At 48.2% G+C, this 20164-nt stretch overlaps 1 protein-coding gene across 1 annotated transcript in view; it reads right to left on the reverse strand.

The window, feature by feature from the left end:
- The window catches only part of Syn3 (synapsin III), a 413622-nt gene that overhangs the window by 7513 nt on the left and 385945 nt on the right, over positions 1 to 20164 (reverse strand). The window contains exons 9-13 of the mRNA XM_087902074.1: positions 15992 to 16066; positions 11703 to 11805; positions 7325 to 7459; positions 6739 to 6826; positions 996 to 1269 (exon numbers count right to left, since the gene is read on the reverse strand). Coding sequence (XP_087758200.1) covers positions 996 to 1269; positions 6739 to 6826; positions 7325 to 7459; positions 11703 to 11805; positions 15992 to 16066 — 675 coding nt within the window. The remainder of the gene's footprint in view (positions 1 to 995; positions 1270 to 6738; positions 6827 to 7324; positions 7460 to 11702; positions 11806 to 15991; positions 16067 to 20164) is intronic.

The raw sequence follows: 20164 nt of genomic DNA on the forward strand, positions 1-20164 counted from the left end.
TCCCCCATTCCAGGCTGCTCCCTAATTTGTCAGCCGTAGTGAGCCATACCAGGTTCTAGTTATTCTCAGAGGTCCCAGCATTAGCTGAGAAACCAGCTAGTCCCTGTTCTAAATCTCCTGTCTCAGTTGAGGAATTTTCCAGATCAGAGAGGCCTGTGGTCCTGTGTGTGAGCATTGCCTTGATTGTTAATTGATGTAGGAAGGCCTGGCCACTGTAAGTAGTCCCATTCCCTGGACAGGTGGCTTTGGGCTATGTGAGCAAGCTAACTAAGCAGGAGTCAGTGAGAAAGTCAGAAGACAGCATTTTCCCATAGCTTCTACTTCAAGTTCCAGTCTGAGTTCATTTCCTGATTTCTCTCAGTGATGAACTGACCTGGAAGCTGAAACAAATCCTTTCGTCCCCTAAACTGTTTAGAAAAAAAATTCAAGATTTTTATTTGTATTTTATGTGCATGGGTGCTTTGCCTGCATGTTTCTCTGTGCATTACATGCATGTAGAACCCATAGAGGCCAGAAGAGGGTGTTGGATCCTCTGGAAATAGTTACAGATGGTTATTAGCCTCCATGTAGGTGCTGGGAACGGAACCCTGGTCCTCTGATTGAGTGCTCTTAACTACTGAGATACTTGTCCAGCTCCTCTAAAATTGTTTGTGTGTGTGTGTGTGTGTGTGTGTGTGTTTTATCAGAGTGTGTTATCACAGCAACAGGAAACTAGACTAACCAGGAAAATAATTTTCTTCAGCTACATAAATTTACATTTGTTTGTTACACAGCAAATGATGACCGATACAGGGACCCTGAGGATGTGGTGGAGCCTAATCTGTACTCTCAAACTGCAGTCCCTGCTACACAAATGCCACCCTATAGGTCCACTTTTGGACCTTCTGGATTCTCGGCCAGGTTTTGGTAGGTTCTTTGTTCTTGATCCTGAATCAGCTTATCTTTGGATATACTCTAACTCTCCTCTATATCCATTCAGACTCTCAAATACTTACTTGAGGTGGGGGTGAGGTGGTGCTGACTTTTGGGGCTCTTCACCCTGCTGGGAGGTGCTGCGGCCCTGCACAGGTGGCCGGGGATATGGCTTGGAGGCCTGGTTTGGAGAAGTGCCACCAGATGCCCTGGATAACTGTGGAGAGCCTGGTGACCTCTGCTGCTGTGGAGATCCTGACTGAGGGCTCACAGGCTGCTGGCCTTGTGGGGAAAGCCTCTGTTGGGATGGACTTCTAGATCTGGGAGGCTGGGGAGACTGAGTTTGACGAGCGCCCCCTAGAAGCCAAAGAAAGAGTTAAATTTTAATTTGTTTTGGGGATAAATGTAGCTGTGCGCTTAACACACATGTTTATATAAACACGTTTTTCATAACTGAAAACAACATAGATGCTAGATCTCAGGGAGGTGGTTAAGAATATCAAGAAATGACTGGATGGCAAGGGACATAGCTCACTTGGTAGTGCGCTGGTCTAGCATACACGAAGCCCTATAATTGATTCCCAGCATGGTTAGGCATCATGGTGCCTGCCTGTAATTCCAGTATTCAGGAGGCAGAGGCAAGAAGATCAGGAGTTCAAAGTCATCCTTGATGATGTAGAGAATTCAAGGCCAGCATGAGCTACATGAGACCCTGTGCTGGAACAAAAATACCCACAAGAAAGCATCCGGATGATGGAGTATGGGCTGATTGTCATGTGCTGTGTCAGGGTACCATTAACCGACCCCTTGACAGTATGTGCCACGTGCACACCACTACACGGAAGGAGAAAAAGCCATTTATAAGGTTGTATGTATTTGTTTCTTGTTTGTGCACTAATGTATAGAGCAATGTAATAAAGAAACACTGGAAAGTTGCACATTAGAACTGGCAGGTCTCACACTCCAACATACGGATGGGTTTGTGGGGCAACTGCAGCAGGTTAGGGATTTGGCATGGTGTTATAGACAGAAACATGCTTTCTTAAATGCAAAGGTTGATGCCTTAACCCTCAATGTGACTACTGCATTTGGAGAGAGGGACTTTAGAGAGGTAATGAAGGTTAAAGGTCATAGGGTGAGGTTTTGATGCAGTGGGTATGGAGTCCTTATATGAAAAGGAAGAGGTAAGCAGGAAGATGTAGAGTCCAGTGTAGTGACTCAGGAGGTTTTGGCAGGAGGACTGTGTCAAGTTTGAGGCTAGCCTTGACTATACAGTGAGTTTCAGTCTAGTCTGTTTAGAGTGGGACACTATCTGAGACACCAAGACTTAATTCCCTCTTGGGATAAGACACAGATCTCGCTCTCTTTCTAAAGGGGGTAAACATAAGGAAATTACTTATGGACTCTTGTCTCTGGAAATGAGGGAAGGAAGAGCAGGGCCCAAGGCAAAGGACAACAGCCCTTACTAACCTGGGGTAAGGATGCTGTGTAGGAACATAGCTGGATGCTTTCCAGAGAGGCTAAAGATTGACCAGGAGTGGGAGTGGGAGACTTAAGATAAAATCCAGGCTTTAAGTAAAAGTGTCACGATTTTTGAATGCTGACTTTTTGTTTTCTTCACCCAGTGCAGGTCAAACAAAACATCTGCTTTTTTCCTTTTATCTTAAGCCCTCCACCCCCAACCCTGGTGGATGCTATCTTGGAAAATCTGTGTCCTTGTTTAATAACTCATTGAGTATTTCATGTGTTTCTACTTTACCACTGGGATCCATCAGGAGATACTTGGTTGTTTCTTACAGCTTTTTGGCAAATCAAACAACTTAGTATTTTTTATTTGAGCATATACTATATATATGTATACATACATACATACATATAGTTTCCTAAGCATAGAATTGACCCTAAAAAGATAAAATTTATTAAAAGAAAACTTCATGTTTACTGAATTTGAAAATGGGTTCAAAAATTAATAATGTGATTCTGATTGTTATTTATAGAAATTGGTAAAAATGTTTTTAAGTTAGCCTTGTTATTTTTAGTCTGAATGTTAATTCACTGAGTATTTCTTTTAATTGCTTCAATTGATGTAAAATTGATTATTTTTCAATTTACCCATATGGAGTTGACCCACACGTTCCCTAAAGTAATCTCTCTTTAGCAAGCTGCTTCTCCTCTGGGCCAGAGAGGAGATGAGAATACACTAGCTCTCTGATATATTTATTTTTTTCCAAGACAGGGTCTCTCTGTGTAGCTCCGGCTGTTCTGGAACTCATTCTGTAGACCAGGCTGGCTTCAAACTCACAGAGATCCGCCTGCCACTGCCTCCGAGTGCCAGGATTAAAGGCGTGTGCCACCACCAACAAGCTGCTCACTGATTTTTAAAGAGGTGCCATTGAAAGGTTTAAAGAATCATGGAAAGAGCAGAAAAGGAGACAGCAGGGCCAGGGGCTCGATTAGGCAGTGAATATAGAATCTGGGGCCATTTGTAAGGAGAGAAGGGCTTTATGTGTCAGAAGGGTTGTGACTGACAACCATGAAAAGCAATCTATCAATCAGAATTGCTGGTAAGACAGCCGGTACTAATAGTAAGAGCTGTGTAACGGTCATTAATTGTAAACTATTAGCAGTGAGGACTGAGCCACTAAGTACCACCCTTTGTCAGACCCCTTGCTAATGGAGTCAGCGTTATCCTAAAGACAAGTCCCCATTATTCATCACGGAAGCTATGTTTTCCTCTATTGTCACTGGGGAAACTGCGGTTTGAAGGGGTGTTACCATTTACCTAAACCACAGAGGTGGTGACATGGGACTGGACTGAGTCCCCAGACACTGCCCGGAGAGCAATGCCGTTCATCACACAGGGCTTGCTTTAGCTTTGTCTTAAAGGCCCCCAGAGGTCTAAGTGTTAGAGGCTTCAGGCCAGTTTGTGCCACTCTGGGAATAAAGTGGAAGGGGTGGGGCTTAATGGAAGGAAGTTAGGTCACCGGGGACACACCCTTGAAAGGCAGATGGGGGCCTGATCCCTTTCTCTCTGTTTCCCTGCTGCCGCAAGTAAAGTGGCTTCCTCTGTGAAGTCCCCACTGCTGTGAATACTGTCATCACAGGTCCCAAACACAGGGCCAAGGGACTGGACCTCTGAAACAGGAGCTGAGCCTTTCTCCTTTAGAGTTCAGGTACTGGTGACGGGAAGCTGACCAACACAGGGGTAGAGACCTGCCATCTCCTTTAGTTGAACTCCTGTGTGTGGGGAGCAGGTTACTGTCCACAGAATGTTTCTGTTCTCTATTTTAAAGAGAACTGAGTTACTTGGGCGGCGGAGGCTTGTCCCTATAGAAAGAAAGCAAACCTTTGGGAGGGAGACTCAGAAATAAATGTTGAGGCTAACTCTGGACTCCAGAATGAACACAGTTTTGGATATGTTATTATATGGAGAGAGAGAGAGAGAGAGAGAGAGAGAGAGAGAGAGAGAGAGAGAGAGAGAGAGAGAGAGCGCACATACGCACATATCTGCATACACAGTACAAACCTGCATGTGGAGGTTAGAGGTCAACCTCTGTGTCTCCCACCCCTGCTTTTTTTGGGACCAAAACTCTAAGTAGCTTCATTGACAAACTAGCCTCAGAGATTCCCTCTATCTCCACCTCTCCAGCTCTAGGATTACACTGTCACATCCAAGTTTTATTTTATTTTATTTTTTTATGTGGGTACCAGAGTTCAGAGCCAGGTCCTCATGCTCGGAAGGCATTCACTTACCCACTAAGCTGTCTCCTGAGCATCTTTTGAGACAGGATCTCACACTATAGTCCAGGCTGGCCTGGCATTGAACTCACTTGATAGTCCAGACTAGCCTGAAACTCACAGGAATCCTGCTGCCTCAGTTTCTTTTGTGCTGGGACTCATCAGGTCAGGCCTTGTTTGCTAAATTCCAAGAAGACTATTTGACCACAGATACTGATGATTAAAATGCCACCTAACTGGTATTTTGACAAATACAGTAACTTTTAGTCCATAGTTAAATATAATTTGGAGTATATTGGGGGGGTAGTCAATTTCAAAGGCATTTATATGAGAAAGTAAGCTCATCTGGAGGGTTATGCTAAGTAAATGAAGTAATGGGGAAAGGAAGGAAGGAGAGAGAAGGCTGAAAGGGAGGGAGGAGGGGAAGAGAAGGGGTCTCTTTCATCTAGAGCTGTGTAAGAGACCATCTGCTGCCCAAGACCCACTGCTCCCCAGCAGCAATGAATCTTTGATAGATACGATTACGAAGTCCAGGACAGGATGGAAATGCCTTCTGTCGAGATTGCGAGGAGGGCATCTCCATGCCAAGCTGCTCTGAAGCCCAAGCTGGCCCAGAACAGCAGGCTGAGCACACGGATCTGCTACAAGGGACATGCTTGGCAGGTGCTCCCCTTGAGCCTGGGCATGGGAAACTCTCTACACCTGACCTCCCTCCAGCAAATCCTTAGCAATTCTCACGATCCTCCCTCCTCTTGTTATCCAGTTGGGATTCACCCTCTAACAAGTCGCGGCTCTTTTGGAGCAGTGCAGGGAAGGCTTTGAGGAAAAATGTCAGCAGCTGCGGGTATAATCTTCTGGGTGCCTTCTCTTTCTCACTCCGGCTGGTTGGCTCGTAAATGTATCCTCAGGCACCACTAGTGGCTAGAAATAACATTTCCCAGAAGGTTTGAAAGTCCAGGCTTGTAAAGCTGCCATCTTCTCACTGTGCCTTCCTGGGCAAAGCTTCAATTTCTTACTTGGGAAAAGGGAGACACTAAGGCTTCCTCTACAAAGTGGCTGGGAGGATGGAGATGCCCTAGCACAGGGCCCGGCACATTAATTACTCGACAGTCATGCTGTTCTCTCTTTCTAACTCCTTCCCTGATCTTAAGCGGACAGCAGCCCTCCTAGCTTCCTCATCCTGCAGATGGAGGGAGTGTTCAAAGCTAGAAGATAAAGTGCCAGGATGGACTGTCTAGACCAGCTGTGACCTCTCAGGGTTATGAGTAACCCTTTCACCGTTAGGGTTGCCTAAGACCATCAAAAACCACAGATAATTTATATTATGATTCGTAACAGTAGCAAAATTACAATTATGAGGTAGCCACGAAAATAGTTTTATGGTTGGGGGTCACGACAACATGAGGAACTGTATTAAATCCGTAGCATTAGAAAGGCTGAGAGCCACTGCTCTGGACGGTCTCCAGCAACACGTTTTTATTGATTCAATTATTATTTAATTACTCTGTGTGTCAGCACACACCCTTGGATGTGCAAGCAGAGTCAGAGGACCTTGAGTGTCTTCCTCTGTTGCTTCCTAGATTACGCCCTGTAGACCAGTGGTTCTCAACCTTCCTAACACTGAGATCCCTTAGTACATACAGTTCCTCATGCTGTGGCGACCCCCCCCAACCATAAAATTATTTCATTGCTATTTCATAACTGTATTTTTCTACTGTTATGCATTGCAATGTAAGTGGCTGATATGCAGGATATCTGGTATGTGACCTCCTTGGGGGCCATGACCCACAGGTTGAGAACCACAGCTTTAGACAGCATCTGTTATTGAACCTGAAGCCTGCCAATTCCGCCAGACTCCCTGGTGAACAAGCTACCAAGAGATGCCTGTTCCTCCCTTCCTCTAGTGCTGGAGCTACAGGCGTGTTTGGCTATGCCTAGCTGATTTCCCTGAGTGCTGGGGATTTGAACGTAGGCCCTCACATCTGTACAGCAAGTGCTCTTACCTGCTGAGCCCCCTCTCTAGACCTCTGCATGCCATGTCGACATCCACACCAAAAGAGTGTTTCTCAGTGGCTTCCTGAGTCTTACCTTGGGGAGGCGGCCTTGGCTGGGGCTGTCCTAGCTGAGATCCCAGCTGGCCTTGCCCTGGAGATTTTGCAAGTTTAGTCTGTGGACCCTAGGGCAAGAGAAGAGAAAAGAAGCCCGTGGCAACAGAATTTCTGGGTGGGAATCGAGGCCTTATACATTTTTTTAAAAAAAATCACTGACGTAAAACCCACGATGTATGATTCTTCAGTGTATAGATTTTCGGCATAGCCCCCAGGAGCTTGCTGGGTTGGGGGATAGAGAAGCAAGAGACACAATAGTCTTTGTGGACTTGTGCCCTGGGAACATAGGATATATGTGTACATGTATTCTTGCATACACAGTTGCACACATCCAAGCTCAGGCCCAAGATGGGGACAGAGAACACTGTGTTGATGAACACTGGCAACAGTCTGGGCAAAGGCTCATGGAATAGGAGTTTTCTTCCCAGGGCATAGGAGGTAGAAAGATGACCCTGCACCCCTCTGTCCCCATCCCATTCTTCCCCACGATGCCTGCCTGGGGTTATCTCCAATAAACCCTGGGGGTTTTCATTCCATAACCTCCTTTGTTCTCAAGAGAACCTTACCCAAGGTCTCAGGGGTGAGGGCACTGCACTCCCTGGCACCAGGAGTTGGCTCATCTTGGAGACAACAAGGTCGGCCATTAAATGCTTGTCCTCTTCGACATGCTCTCCAATCAGAGGCATTGAACTGTCCATGACCTAGGAGGAGGGAAAGGAGGCTGAAGTACTCTGAGTTAAGACGGTCTTGGCCTTCTGGCTTCCTGATCTAGGAGTGTTGACTCTGGGCTCTGGAAGGAATGACCACTAGATGGCAATGTCCTCCATGCAAACAGCCCAGCTGGCCCCTTCCTGTTGCCCGAGCCACCAGCAGACATCCAGTTCTGTTTCCTTCTCAACAGACTCCTGGATTCAGTTCAATTCAGCCTCCACATGCTGGACTCCAGCAACGTGACCAGGGCCAGGGTAGCATGCCTGACCTTTCCTGTATTTTGCTTTGGGGTTTGGTCTCTGCCCCCTCATTTCCCACCCCAGTTTCCTCCCAGGGTTGGGACTGGTCCCCTAATGTTGAAGATGTCCTCAGAGCTGGAAACAGCAATGGTGGGGGCTCAATCACAACAACAACCAAAAATCTGACATAGGCTGGAAGTGACCCAGGGTTTATAGAGAAGACAGAAGAGGACAAGGGGTTGGTCCAGGGCCCCTGCAGGATGCAGGCTCGAAGTGAAACACCCTCGAAACTGGGCTGTTCTTTGGGAAGAGGGATGGCAGCCCTGGGAGGTCATGTTGGCCTAGCCTACTTTAGTGACAGATGGGAAACTGAGGTTCAGAGATGAGAGCCAGTGGACCAGCTGATCACCAGACGCAGGCAGTTTGGCAGTCTTAAGGGAACATAAAGACTTGGCAGACCTGAGACAGAGCTGTGTTGGCCACCTGCAGGAGCCCAGTCTTCCTCTGTCACCTGCCTCACTCGGTGAAACCCTCTTTGGCCAGCTCTGGGGTAATCATACAGTCTCATTTCCAGATTCCGTACCCAACTTTCTGTGCCACCCCACCCACCGGTCACCTGGCTAACTCCTTATTCGTCCTGAAACACCTAGTCAGCCCTTCCTTCCAGACTTCAGGACCTCACGATTTCCTAGGAGCCCCTCTGTGCCTGGGTCTTTGCTGAGCTCACATAACCGTCCCTTTAGAAAACTTAGCTCCAGAAGTAGCATTTGCCATCTGTAAGCCCATGAAGTCAAGGGCGGCCTGTGTCCTGGAGGAAGGGGTAAGCCTGTTTGCCCTGGGAAGGCCCTGATAGTACAATTTCACTAAGCACTGATGATATATGGGTATAGATGACATCAGCTCTATCTCAGAGCATCACTCTGCAGGGGTGGGCTTTTTGGTAAGATGCTCACCTGGCATGCTTGGGGCCTTCACTTCCATCCCCTGCACCTATAATCCCAGCATTCAGAGGGTGGAGACAGGGGCACGAGATGTTCAATGTCTTCCTACATATTGAACTTGAGGGCTACATGGGACCCTGTCTCACAACAACAGGTCTTTGAAGCTTATGGTTACTCTGATTATTCTCACCAGAGTGATGAGGGTCAGATGGGGAAGTTCTCACCAAGTATTGGGTGGCTCAGTGGTCAAACTTTGGATGCGGCAGTTGGGGTTCCAGGTCTGTGTTCTGCTATGGGTTTGCTTGGGTCTAGTGTCTGTCAACTGTAAACTAAGGGTTCCGGCAGTTGCTAAGACCCTCCTGGCAGTGGCTTTCAGGGGTCGGTGGGTACAAGCACCCAGTGTGCCTCGGGGACTGAAAAGCAAACTAGGGCATGGGTATGGACCCCAGAAGGTCCTGCAAACTGTCCCTAAATGGAGTTCTCTGAGGTGGGTGTCCTGCCTGGGTCACAAGTAGTCTCCATCACTGGTTTTAAAGGTACCAGGTCCTGTCCCCAAAGGTCCTGGGCTCCCAGCCTGGCCTGTCTCTCGTCCCTCACACCCTGCCCACTGCTTTCTGCCCTGGATGTCCCCCCACATTCTCTGCAGTGGAAAACAGACACGACAAGGAGCCAGAGGTCAGGAACTGGAGTCCCCACAGTGGACACAGCCAGAGGAAGTGGACACTCACTCTCCCCAGGGAAACATTTTTTCCCAGTGAGCAAGGTCGTCCCCTGGGCCAGGTCAGAGAGGACGAGGTTCAGGGTGTTTCCCCTAAGCGCCCTCACTGAATTAATGTGCCGTACAAGTCCTGTGCTCTCACGCAGAGGTGACTGGGAGACAGTGGATTTCTGCTGCCTCTTTCCTCCTTACTGGGGGGAAAAATACATTTTCTATTCCTAGGAACTGACTTCCTCTCTTTCTGATTCTATCCCAAACCTCAAAGGAAAACAATTCTCTAATGTTTCCGAGGGGGGAAAAATCCCAAATCTGAAAGACATCTTTTTTTCTTTGAGATTTTTCTGGAACATTTTTGAAAAGTTGTTTTCTTATGTTTAGAAGACCCAAGCTGACTTTTTTGTTTGTTTGTTTTTAAATGTGAAGCATCTTTCGTCCTTGACCTCACCCCTAACCCCAAGTGTCTGGAACTAGATGGGAAGTGTCTGGAGGGATGTCAGAGACTAGAGACCATATGTGTGTGTATGCATGTGTGCATATGTATGTGTATGTGTGTGTATGTTTGTTTGTATGTATGTGTGTGTGCATGTGTGTATGTATATGTGCAGGTGTATATGTGTGTATGTGTGTGTGTTTGTTTGTATATGTGTATTGTGTACATGTGTGTGTATTTATGTATGTGTATATATTTGTATGTTTGTGTATGTGTGTGGTGCTGAACTAAAAGAGGAGGGAAACAGTTCATATTTTTCTTCTCACTTTTTAGAGATTCATTTATTTCATTTGTGTAAGTGTTTTGCTTGCATGTATGTATGTACATACATATTCCAGATGGCTGTGAGCCACCATGTGGATGCTGAGAACCAATCCTAGGTTCCTCTGGAAGAGCAATGAGAGATCTTGGCTACAAGTCATCTCTTCTGCCCTTGGTCCTCATTCCTAATGGGATAGCAGCCCTTTCCTACTCCCCTGCCACATCTGAGCCCTGTTCATTTGGCTTCAAGCCCAGGGCCCAGAGTGAAGAAATGAGTGTGTGTGCGCCCAGACCAGAGTCATGTCTAGTGTCCTAGTGAGGAAAGGTGATGCTGGGTGGTTTGCCAGGAGTTGCTAATGTCCCTGGTGAGGAGGACCTCCGCTCACTTCTGTTCTGGGAATGGTTGGAGGAAGAGTATTTCCCGACTTGAGGCAAGGATGGGATCCTACATAGAGATGCCTCTTACTGGTGGTAGCACCCAGCCTTTCTGGTGAGCCAGCTAGTGAGACTGTCTCTGGCTCTGGGCTCTCGGCTCCCTCGACCCCCACTGCCAAGGCAGCCCTTCCCTGACCTGCAGGTATGCCTTTCTAAGGTGCCAAACTCCTACCCACTCAGTTACCCGATGCTCTTTGCCTGTTGGTCCTTGGGCAGTGGGGTGGACGTGAGGGACTGGAGGACTGATCGGCTCCTGTGGTCACAGCTGCAGGGGAAGGGTGGCCACAGGGCTCCCCTCACGTGTCTTAGCCTAGGGTAAGCCCATTCCTCCCTCGCCTTAGGGGTTGAGAAGTGAGCCTCATGGAAGGAGTGGGCAGAAAGGACCGCATGTGACTGTCGAGCTGGTTGCTGAGATTGGAGGGGAGCCCTGAGGCCACCAGGGTGTTTCAGGTTAAAGCTGCAGAAGTGCTGGGGGCTGGGAGCTGGAGGAGAGAGAGTAGGAAGGGGTTGTAGAGGGAAGAGAACACTGCGGGACGGAGAGATGCATGGGCTGCCAAAGAGTCCTTAGAGCGGCTCTGGATCCCAGGACCCACCTTTGAACATCTCTTACAATTCTATTTCTGGCAGTTGCGTCTCTCCCCGCAGCTACACTCTGTACAATGGGTGACCTTTTGCTTAACAATGCTTTGCCATTTTTTTTTTAATGTTATCTTCTCTCACAGCTTGCTAATTCTGCTGTGCTCAAGACTGTGTCTCGGGATTACCCCATGCCTGGTCTAAAGAACCTTCTGGAGCCCACGTGTGTTGAAAGAACTTAAGGATAGAACCTTGCACGTTGGTAAGGGAATTGCATTCGTGTCGTGTCCATGAACACTGAGGATGCTGGACACTGGTACAGAATTGTGTGGAGTCTTAGCCTGATAGGCTGGGGAACACTGAGCCCCGAGTTCTGAACTCTGAGGTCAGAGTGCTGAGCAGGAAGGCTCCCACTGTCCCACTGTTGCTGCAGCTGAGGTGGGTACATGAAGCACTCTGGGTGACTCCCTATACCCTGAGCTACATGTGGCAGGCCAGAGCTGGGGGTTGGTCAGTTCGGAACTTTTTCCTGCTGGGATGGTCCAGGCTGGGCCCTCCTGCTCCATTTCTCACCTCGATGATGTAATCTCTCCCATCCTTGCTGTGCACAGCCTTGACAGCGCAGATGTCTAGGCCGCCGAACATTTCTGAGCAGCTGTCCACCCATAGCCTGTACCTGCAAAGACAGACAGACTGACAGTGAGCATGGGGTAAGAAGCAAGGCAAGAGGTCAGAGGGAGACAGAGGAGTGAAGGAAGGCCAAGGAGTGGGGGCACTCAAGAAGCAGGGACAGAGGATGAAGAAGAGAAGGAATAAGAACCAGGAGGTCTTGGAGACCCATGACCACCCTTTGGCTGTCCCCGGACCTCAACTCTGCAGCAGCAGGAAGCTTGCCTTGCCCCCATCCAGGGCCATCCCGACACCCAGCCACCCCTGTAGTCCTTTTCCCTTGGGAAAGCGGCTTGAAGGACTCTAAAAATCCCTCCAGGCTACCCTCCCTGCTCAGAGCCCCAGCCAGACAAGAGCCTGTGGGGGACAAAGGACCTCATTCTCCTGGAGTGGGGGTGGGAGGGACATGGGGGCAGGGAGCTCCCTCAGACAGCTCCTGACTTTCCTGGGGGCCTGGCCCTCTGGACCAATTGCTTTTGTTCCTATTCCTGTGACTGACAGCTGCAGGGCCAGTTTGCTTTGCTGGGGACAGATCTGGGTTGTGAACTTTGACCCTGCGACAAGGGGTTGGTTGTATCTGGGGAGATCTTCTGGGCATGCACTTGGCTTTCTTTGTGGACTAGATTTGGTGGCCACAGGGGACTTTGTGTTAATGTCCCTGCTTCTCTCCCCACTCTCTGAGGTCATGTGGGACACTCCAGCTCTCAGATCTGTTTGTACGTTTGAGCCACGTGACCTGGAATGAGGAGGGAGTGTGACTGACAATTTCTAAGAACCCACTCTTTGATCGTATCCACCAGGGGCCACTGAGGCCTAGAGAGAAGGTCTCTTTCTGAGGTTATACAGCAGGGCAGTAACATGGTCATGGTCATCTAGATCTCCAACTAGAACCCAACCCTAGTTCGAAAGATCCAACTGCAGCCAGGAGTGTGCTGGGAGTAAAAGTCAGGATAAAGAACCATTATTGTGCATGGCAGGTAACTCCTCATTCTTTCTAATTCTAGCACAAACTGATCAAGGAGGGAGGGTTGAACGCATTGCTTTCAGGTGAAGACGCTGAGGCCGAGAGAATAATAACTAACAGTGTGGCTTCCAGTCCCAGATCGTGTCCGTGTCCAGGTTGGAAGCAAACCTCCTTCCCCTCATTTGGAGCCTGCCCCAGTGTGTCTGTTTTTACTTGACATGGAAGAACTGGGGAGGGAGAGAGAGAGAGAGAGAGAGAGAGAGAGAGAGAGAGAGAGAGAGAGAGAGAGAGAGAGAGAACACATATTGGGTAGGAGCACATGTATGCACAAATTGCACATATGAGCGGCAGGGCCCAAAGTGAACCTTGGGTGTTCCTCAGGAGCCCCCTACCTTAATTTTTGAGACAAGGTCTCCCATTCCATGTGGAGCTTGCTGAACAGTGTAGCTGGCTGGCCAGTGAGCCCCGGGATCCTCTTGTTTCTCTCTCTCCCCCAGTGCTGAGATCACAGCTGCATTCTGCCATACTGGCCTGGCTTTTTAAAGGTGCGATCTGGGGATGGAACCCATGCCCTCATTCTTGGGTGGTAAGTGCTTTCCGGACTGACTTACCTGCCTCCCTGGCCTGTGTTCTGAATGTTTCGTATTAGTTTCTAGGTGATTTTTGGATGAGCCTTTCCTTCCTGATGCCTCCGTTTCCTTTATTTGATGCTTCTTGTGCTTGGGGCTCCAAAGATAATGAAGCCCGTGTACAGATAAACAGGCAGCTTCTGGATTCTACCCTGTGTTATTGGGTGGTCTCTACCTAGTCTCAGTGCTGCATACAATGCTCTAACTGATGCCCAGCCACATTTGGCAACAACATTGATCCTTGGGGCTTTGAGAGGCTTCTGAGAGCCAGGTGTTAGAGTTACTGTATTTGGCGCTGGTGACTCAAGGGACACAATGTGCTCAAGGTGCACTATGCCTGAGACACACTTATGAGTCAGGTTCTTCCCAAGAGAGATACAAGTCTAGACTTAGGACTGGAGGCAACTAGTTTCCAAAGGTTTTTTTCAAACGATGGACATCTAAGTTATGTGTGTGTATCACCCCTGGGCCAGAAACCCCAGGGGCCAGGAAATATGGGAAAGGTCCTCCCTTCAACCAGTTAGACTAGCGCTAATCAAACAGAATGAGGAACCATGGAGGGCCTGGGCCTGCTTAAGGGACTCCAGAGACTTTGGAAGTGTAGGAATGGGACCAGGGAGTTCTGTCCAGGCCATGGGCACACCTCACAACTGTCTGAGGGACAGTGCATGTTAGGCTGAGGGGAAGACCCCGTCCTGTCTTCCGGGTTCCTGTTGGAGTCATCCTTGTGGCTCGAGACAGAGCAGAGCCACAGGATAGTGATGTGCTGGAGGTCCCCACCATAAACTTCTGAGGCCAGGAAGAGGGTAAGATTTACTGACTGCAAGAGTCACGAAGAAGAGGGCACTGGTTGTCCATGAATGCCCCCCCACCTGGGGGAGGAGTGTGCCAGGTACTTAGCACAACCTCACAAGATTAGCTGGTACAAGGGAGTTCCCAGATGGCAGCTGCATCTCCTAGCTGGGCCTGCTGAGAAAGGCAGGTATCCACCCTGGCAGGGGCTTCTGCCGTGGTTAGCCTTTCTAACGGCATGCAGATTTGCCTCCAGTTTTCAGAAGAAGTTCAGAACTGTCTGTTACCTTATCTAGAATGGGGCAGGGGCACCCACCTTGGTTCATCTGGCTTCTTGAGCTTATAGACCCTGAACTGGAAGTTCCATAGGGGCAGGGTTAATGTGTCTCTTCCCCACCACCTTCTCCAAGGCCGAGGTCTAAAACTAGTGCACGGTGATTGCTTGTGACATTGTGTAAAGCTGAAACAAAAGCCAGCTCCTTCAGGGTCCCACTCCTTCATGCTGGTACCTGCTCCTTCAGGAACCACGCTCTGGTCTCTCCTTCCCTAAATTTCACTGGGTGCCCCTTCTCTCCTTCCCTATTCTTCTACAGCTGTTCAAGGCTCATGCTGCCCTAGCATTATTGTGTCATCCCTTAGACAAGTGGGGAAAGGTGGCTTTCATTAACATAGGCGGAGCAATTACTTTCCTTCCTACTAAAGACTTCTCAGTATGTGGCATTACATCCTTCCTGAGACTCAGTCACTGTTGAAACAGAGGCAGGCCCCACTCCAAACACAATCCCACAGCCTTCTCCGGCAGCGATTGGCTTAGGGATGATCCTATGATCCCAAGCCTGGCTAAGCAGTCAGTAAGGTTCCATTTCAGGCTTTGGATGAAATGACGGGGAAAGATGGTTTCTTTCTGTCGGACTTGACCCTGAGACTTTAAGCCTGGTGATGCTGTGAACCATGGTTGGAGAAGTTTGACCTGACACAGCTGTGAAAGAACTGATGTCAGTGGAGATGAGGTCTTACGTCTCTCCTGAAAGCCTGCCTCTTGGGTTTTCATCAACAAAAGCTGGTACATCCCCAAAGCTCAAACTAATGTGCTATGTTCTGATGCTTACAGATGACCCATGGTTCTCAGAGGAGAGAATCGAATCAGTGCCCTTTGCCGTGGCCTCTTTTCTGCTCAGCACACTGTGCACGCAGTAGGCTCTCAGTGTTTACTGACCGTAGAGCGCATGCTGTGACCACTACTGCTGCATGCTCGCAGGCAGCGTTCAGTGATCTCCTAGGAAGGAGTGTGACTGGTTCAGAGAGCAGATGCCCAGACCTCCCTCAACTGAGAAGGTCACACAGCAGTGCCTAGTGGGACGGAGACTTGTAGGTTGTCAGCTACAGTGCACCCCAAAGTACACACAATTTAGGGGGAACTGGCTTTTCCTTCTTCAGATGGTTTGAGGAAGGCCTATATCCATTTTTTGATGGTCTAATACAAATGTTTTCTCCCAGTTATTTGCAAGCAACTGGGGACTGATGAAGGTTTCGGTCTCTTACCGAGGCAGCAGGGCAGGACCCAGAAAATCTCTGGACTTGAAGCCAGGATCTCAGTGTTCCACTCTGACCTCTGGGACACAGGGCAAACCACTTCCCTTCTCTGAAACCTTACCATCTGTAAGTGTTATTTTGACAGGTGCCCTGTTGTTGCTGCTGACCATAAGGGACAGCAAACTGGCAAACGGCTCTATGGGACACTGGACAGAGGTTGGAGTGTCATTCTCATGGATGCTGGTGTCTCTCTCCACATAACCTTTGTCTCTTACCTCTCTGTCATGGCCACCTGCTCCAGCATGGCAGAACCTGTGTTGGCCTTCCAGTTTCCAGAGATGGAGGTTCTCCTGGGTTAGAACAGATCACATTGAGGATATTAGGGATCTCTGCCACTAATCTGCTTTTCTTCTTCCCTTTGGTGGTTAGGAGATGTTGTTTCAAACCTCTGGCCCATAATAGACACAGCATGTACTTTTGGATCTGTAGCCTGTCCTCAACTTGATGTTTCTTTCTGTAATCTCCATTAATGCTGACTGATTTACTTATTCCTGAATATTGTGTATTGTTTGCCAAATGTTTTTGAAATTTAAAGATTAAATTGTGTTTCCTTATATTTTTATTTATTTTATTTTTTTTTTGTGTGTGTTTTGTTTGCACGCTGTGCTCCATGTGTGTGCAATGCACACAGAGCTTAGAAGAGGGCATTGGACCCACAGAAATTGGAGTTATGGAAGTCTATTATCCGCCATGTGGGTGCTGGGAAGCAAATCCTGGCTTTCTGTAAGAGTAATAACATGTGTTTAACCGCTGAGCCATTTTTTCCAGCCCCTGGATTAAAACTGAAATTTTAAAAAGGCTGCTCAGATAAAATGGTACAAACTTTGGTGCCTCAGTGTCCCCACTTCAGACCCCACATGGTAAGGCTTGACTTTTTTTTTTTTCCACATGAGCGGATCTGTGTGTCTGGGAACTTTATTCTTGAGAACAGAAGCATTTTCTCCATACTGAACTTATTTCGTAATCTTTTTTTATTTCCCTATTTTTTATTAATAATTTATAAAAATTTCCATTTCCTCCCCTCCTCCCAATACCTTCCCACTCTCCCTACTCCCTCTCCTCCTCCCTCTCCAGTCCTAAGAGCAGTCAGGGTTTCCTGCCCTGTGGGAAGTTCAAGTTCCTCCCCGCTCCCTCCAGGTCTAGGAAGGTGAGCATCCAATCAGACTAGGATCCCAAAAAGTCAGTATGTGCAGACAAAAGCAGTCCCAGTGTCATTGTCAATGGCTTCTCAGACAGTCCCCATGTCAGCCACATTCAGAGAATCTGGTTTGATCACATGCTCGTTCAGTCCCAGTCCAGCTGGCCTTGGTGAGCTCTCATTAGATCAGTCCCCTTGTATCAGTGGGTGATTGCCTTCCTTGCGGTCCTGGCTTCCTTGTTCATGTTCTCCCTCCTTCTGCTCTTCATTTGGACCTTGAGGGCTCAGTCCAGTGCTTCAATGTGGGTCTCTGTCTCAATCTCCATCTATCATCGGATGAAGGTTCCCTCTGATCCTGACTTCCTTGCTCACGTTCTTCCTAAGGCTTGACTTTTAGCATCTTGCGGTGCTATTGGGAGGTGTGGGAATCTTCAGCAAGTGATACCTGGGAACAGGAAGTTAGGTCTTGGGGGTCATGCCCTGGAAGGGACCTAAGTCCTTCTTGCCTCTCTTGGCTTCCTGGCCACCATAATGTGAGCAGCCTCCATGACTATGTTACCACAGGCACAAGGCAATAGGGACAAGGAACCATGTGCTAAACCCTCTGAAACTGTGACTCCGAATAAACCTTTCTTCTTTTCAAGTATTTTGTTACAACAATGGAAAAATGAGTAAGAGGCATGACCTCTTGCTTCTGAGGAGAACTAGGGCAGTGTACCACCTAGTGATTCTGGGATTTTTTTTATAGGCTTCTAAATGTAGGGAAAAAGATGATCTTAGGGAGGAAGTGATTACTTTCCCATGGTGAAGAGATGGGAAGCCTTTGTGACCTCTGCCTGCCGTGCTGATTCGGACTTTATTCTACTTCAGCCACAACTGTCGTCCTTCTTAGTGCTTGCCCATGTATGGCTTCTGTCCTACACACTCACTCTCCCCTTTGCCCCTGGTGGCCTTTGTTACCACCTTTCCTTCCTAAGTCCTTGCTCATCTTTCAGGCTTCATTTGAATATGACTCCCTTGTAGCAAACCTCCTGGACTGAATATGGCTCCCTTGCAGCACACCTTCTTGTCCAGTCCTTATATGGCAGTCCATGCCCTACCCTGCTTCCCTTTCCTCTTCTCCCCCTGGCACTGTGCTCATCTAACTGTCCTGATGGGGGAGAAGCCCTAAAAACAGAGAACATGCTTTGCTCTGTCCTCTGGGCACACAGTTCCAATGGGACTCAGCACGTAGTAGGTGCTCGGTAGTTACTGACTGGGAGAGGGATGATGTATGCTGGGAAGAACCTCAGACACATAGGGGTCCCTGTAAGCAGGTCCCCAATTAAATGCTCTGTTTTATAGGTGTCTTCATGATGTCTCCCTACAGCAATAGAACAATAGAACATGATGTCTCTCTACAGCCCAGAGATGAGCTGTCACCAAGACAGCCCATCTCTGCGGAAAGCCCAGGCAGGAGCTCAAGCAGGAAGCTGTGAAGAGGGACTGCTGCAGAGATCACTGGGGATGCTGCTTCCTTGTGTGCTCTTCCAGTCCAGTTGCCTTTCTCATACAGCCCTGGCCCATCCACCCAGAGATGGTGCCACCTACAGTAGGTAGGGTCCTCCTCCATCAATTAGTAATCAAACAAACTCCGCACATACACACTAACATGGCCAATCTGACGGAGGCCATTCCTCAACAGAGTCCTTCTTCTTAGGTATGCCTAGGTTTGTGTCAAGCTGACAAAAATTACGACAACAATGCTCACAGGGTCAGCCTGGATATGGCTCAGTCGAAGAGTGTAAAACTGCACCCTGTTTAGGCTATTCCCTTCCTGTCTATACTGTGTTTGAGTCAGAGAACTGACCTGGTGAATTATCAATGGATATGGGCTCCAGAGATGCAAAAGAAACCCCAGAGTCACTGGATGAGGCCCCAGAACCTATGCATTGAAATCATTGGATGCGGCTCCAGAACCTACCTATCCATTGAGATATGCCTTGGCAGGTGAACAGCATTTGGCATAGTGAGTTGATGGTGGAAGAGGGTAAGGACTGAAGAACATTGTGGTGCTAGCATTTTCTAGTAATACGCCATGGGCAGCATCTCCGAGTCTTTTAACTTCTTCCTCGGTAAAATGGGAATAACTATAGGCCTGAGTGGGGTCCTACGTGAACAAGAGGAAACATTCCCGTCAACCTCTCAGTACAATTGGTTGTGCTGTTATTTTTAGCAAGAAAAGATAAAGAAGAAGACATTCCAAGGGCTGAGACAGCAGGAACTCAAGCCAGATTGCTCTCATTCCAAGAGGGCGGTAACTGGGAGAGCTGATACCCAAGGACAGCTTTGGACATCCGAGCTGTGTATCCAAGGGCTTTACAAGCATCAGCTTGAATCAGCCCCACTGAAGGGGATGGCACCAGAGTTATTCTTCTCTATTAACAGCAGACGCCCCCAAACTGTACTCCACAAACCCTTGACTCCTTAATCACACGTGTATGGAAGGGCCCTTGTCCTTGACTTGAATGAGATGCAGCCAGCGGGATGTGGGACGGAATGGAGGTTGTGGTCAAAGCATCCACCTGGGCTATAATCACCTTGATTTATTTGGGCTGATGTAAGGGAGGACCATTAGCTCTGTGATTTATAGACAATGATTCATTTCTTGTAGTCTGGAGGCATGGAAGTCCAAGTTCAAGTTGCCTAAAGAGTCATGTTTGATGATGACCCATTTTTTAGTCTGTGCCTTCTTAGCATGTCTTCACGTAGCAGGTGGAGCAAGGGGCCCTTCTGAGTTCTTTTTTTCTAGGAATACCTGCCTTAACCGTTAACTTGACACAGCCTAGAATCACCTGAGAAAAGCCATCTCAGTTGGGAAACTGACAGACTGGACCAGCCTGTGAGCATGTCAGTGGGGGTTGCCTTACTGTTAATTAATATAGGAGGGCCCAGCTCACTGTGAATGACATTATTCCCTAGAGAGGTGGTCCTTGGCTGTATAAGAAAGCTAACCAAGCATGGGTCTATAAGTCAGTCAGCAAATAGCGTTCTTCTGGGGTCTCTGCTTCAAGTTTCTAGTTGAGTTCCTGCCCTGACTTCCCTCGGTGATGGAAGGGAAGTTGAAATAAATTCTTTTCTCCCTAAAGTTGATTTTGTTCAGAGTGCTTCAACACAGTAGCAGAATGGAACTAGAACAAGCGCTGATTGCTTTCTGGAAGGTTCTACCCTGATGGCATAATCCCCTCTCTGACCCATCTTCCTAAGATTA

This window comes from Myodes glareolus, chromosome 26 (assembly GCF_982192425.1).
Source record: "Myodes glareolus chromosome 26, mMyoGla1.1, whole genome shotgun sequence".
Classification (NCBI taxonomy): domain Eukaryota; kingdom Metazoa; phylum Chordata; class Mammalia; order Rodentia; family Cricetidae; genus Myodes; species Myodes glareolus.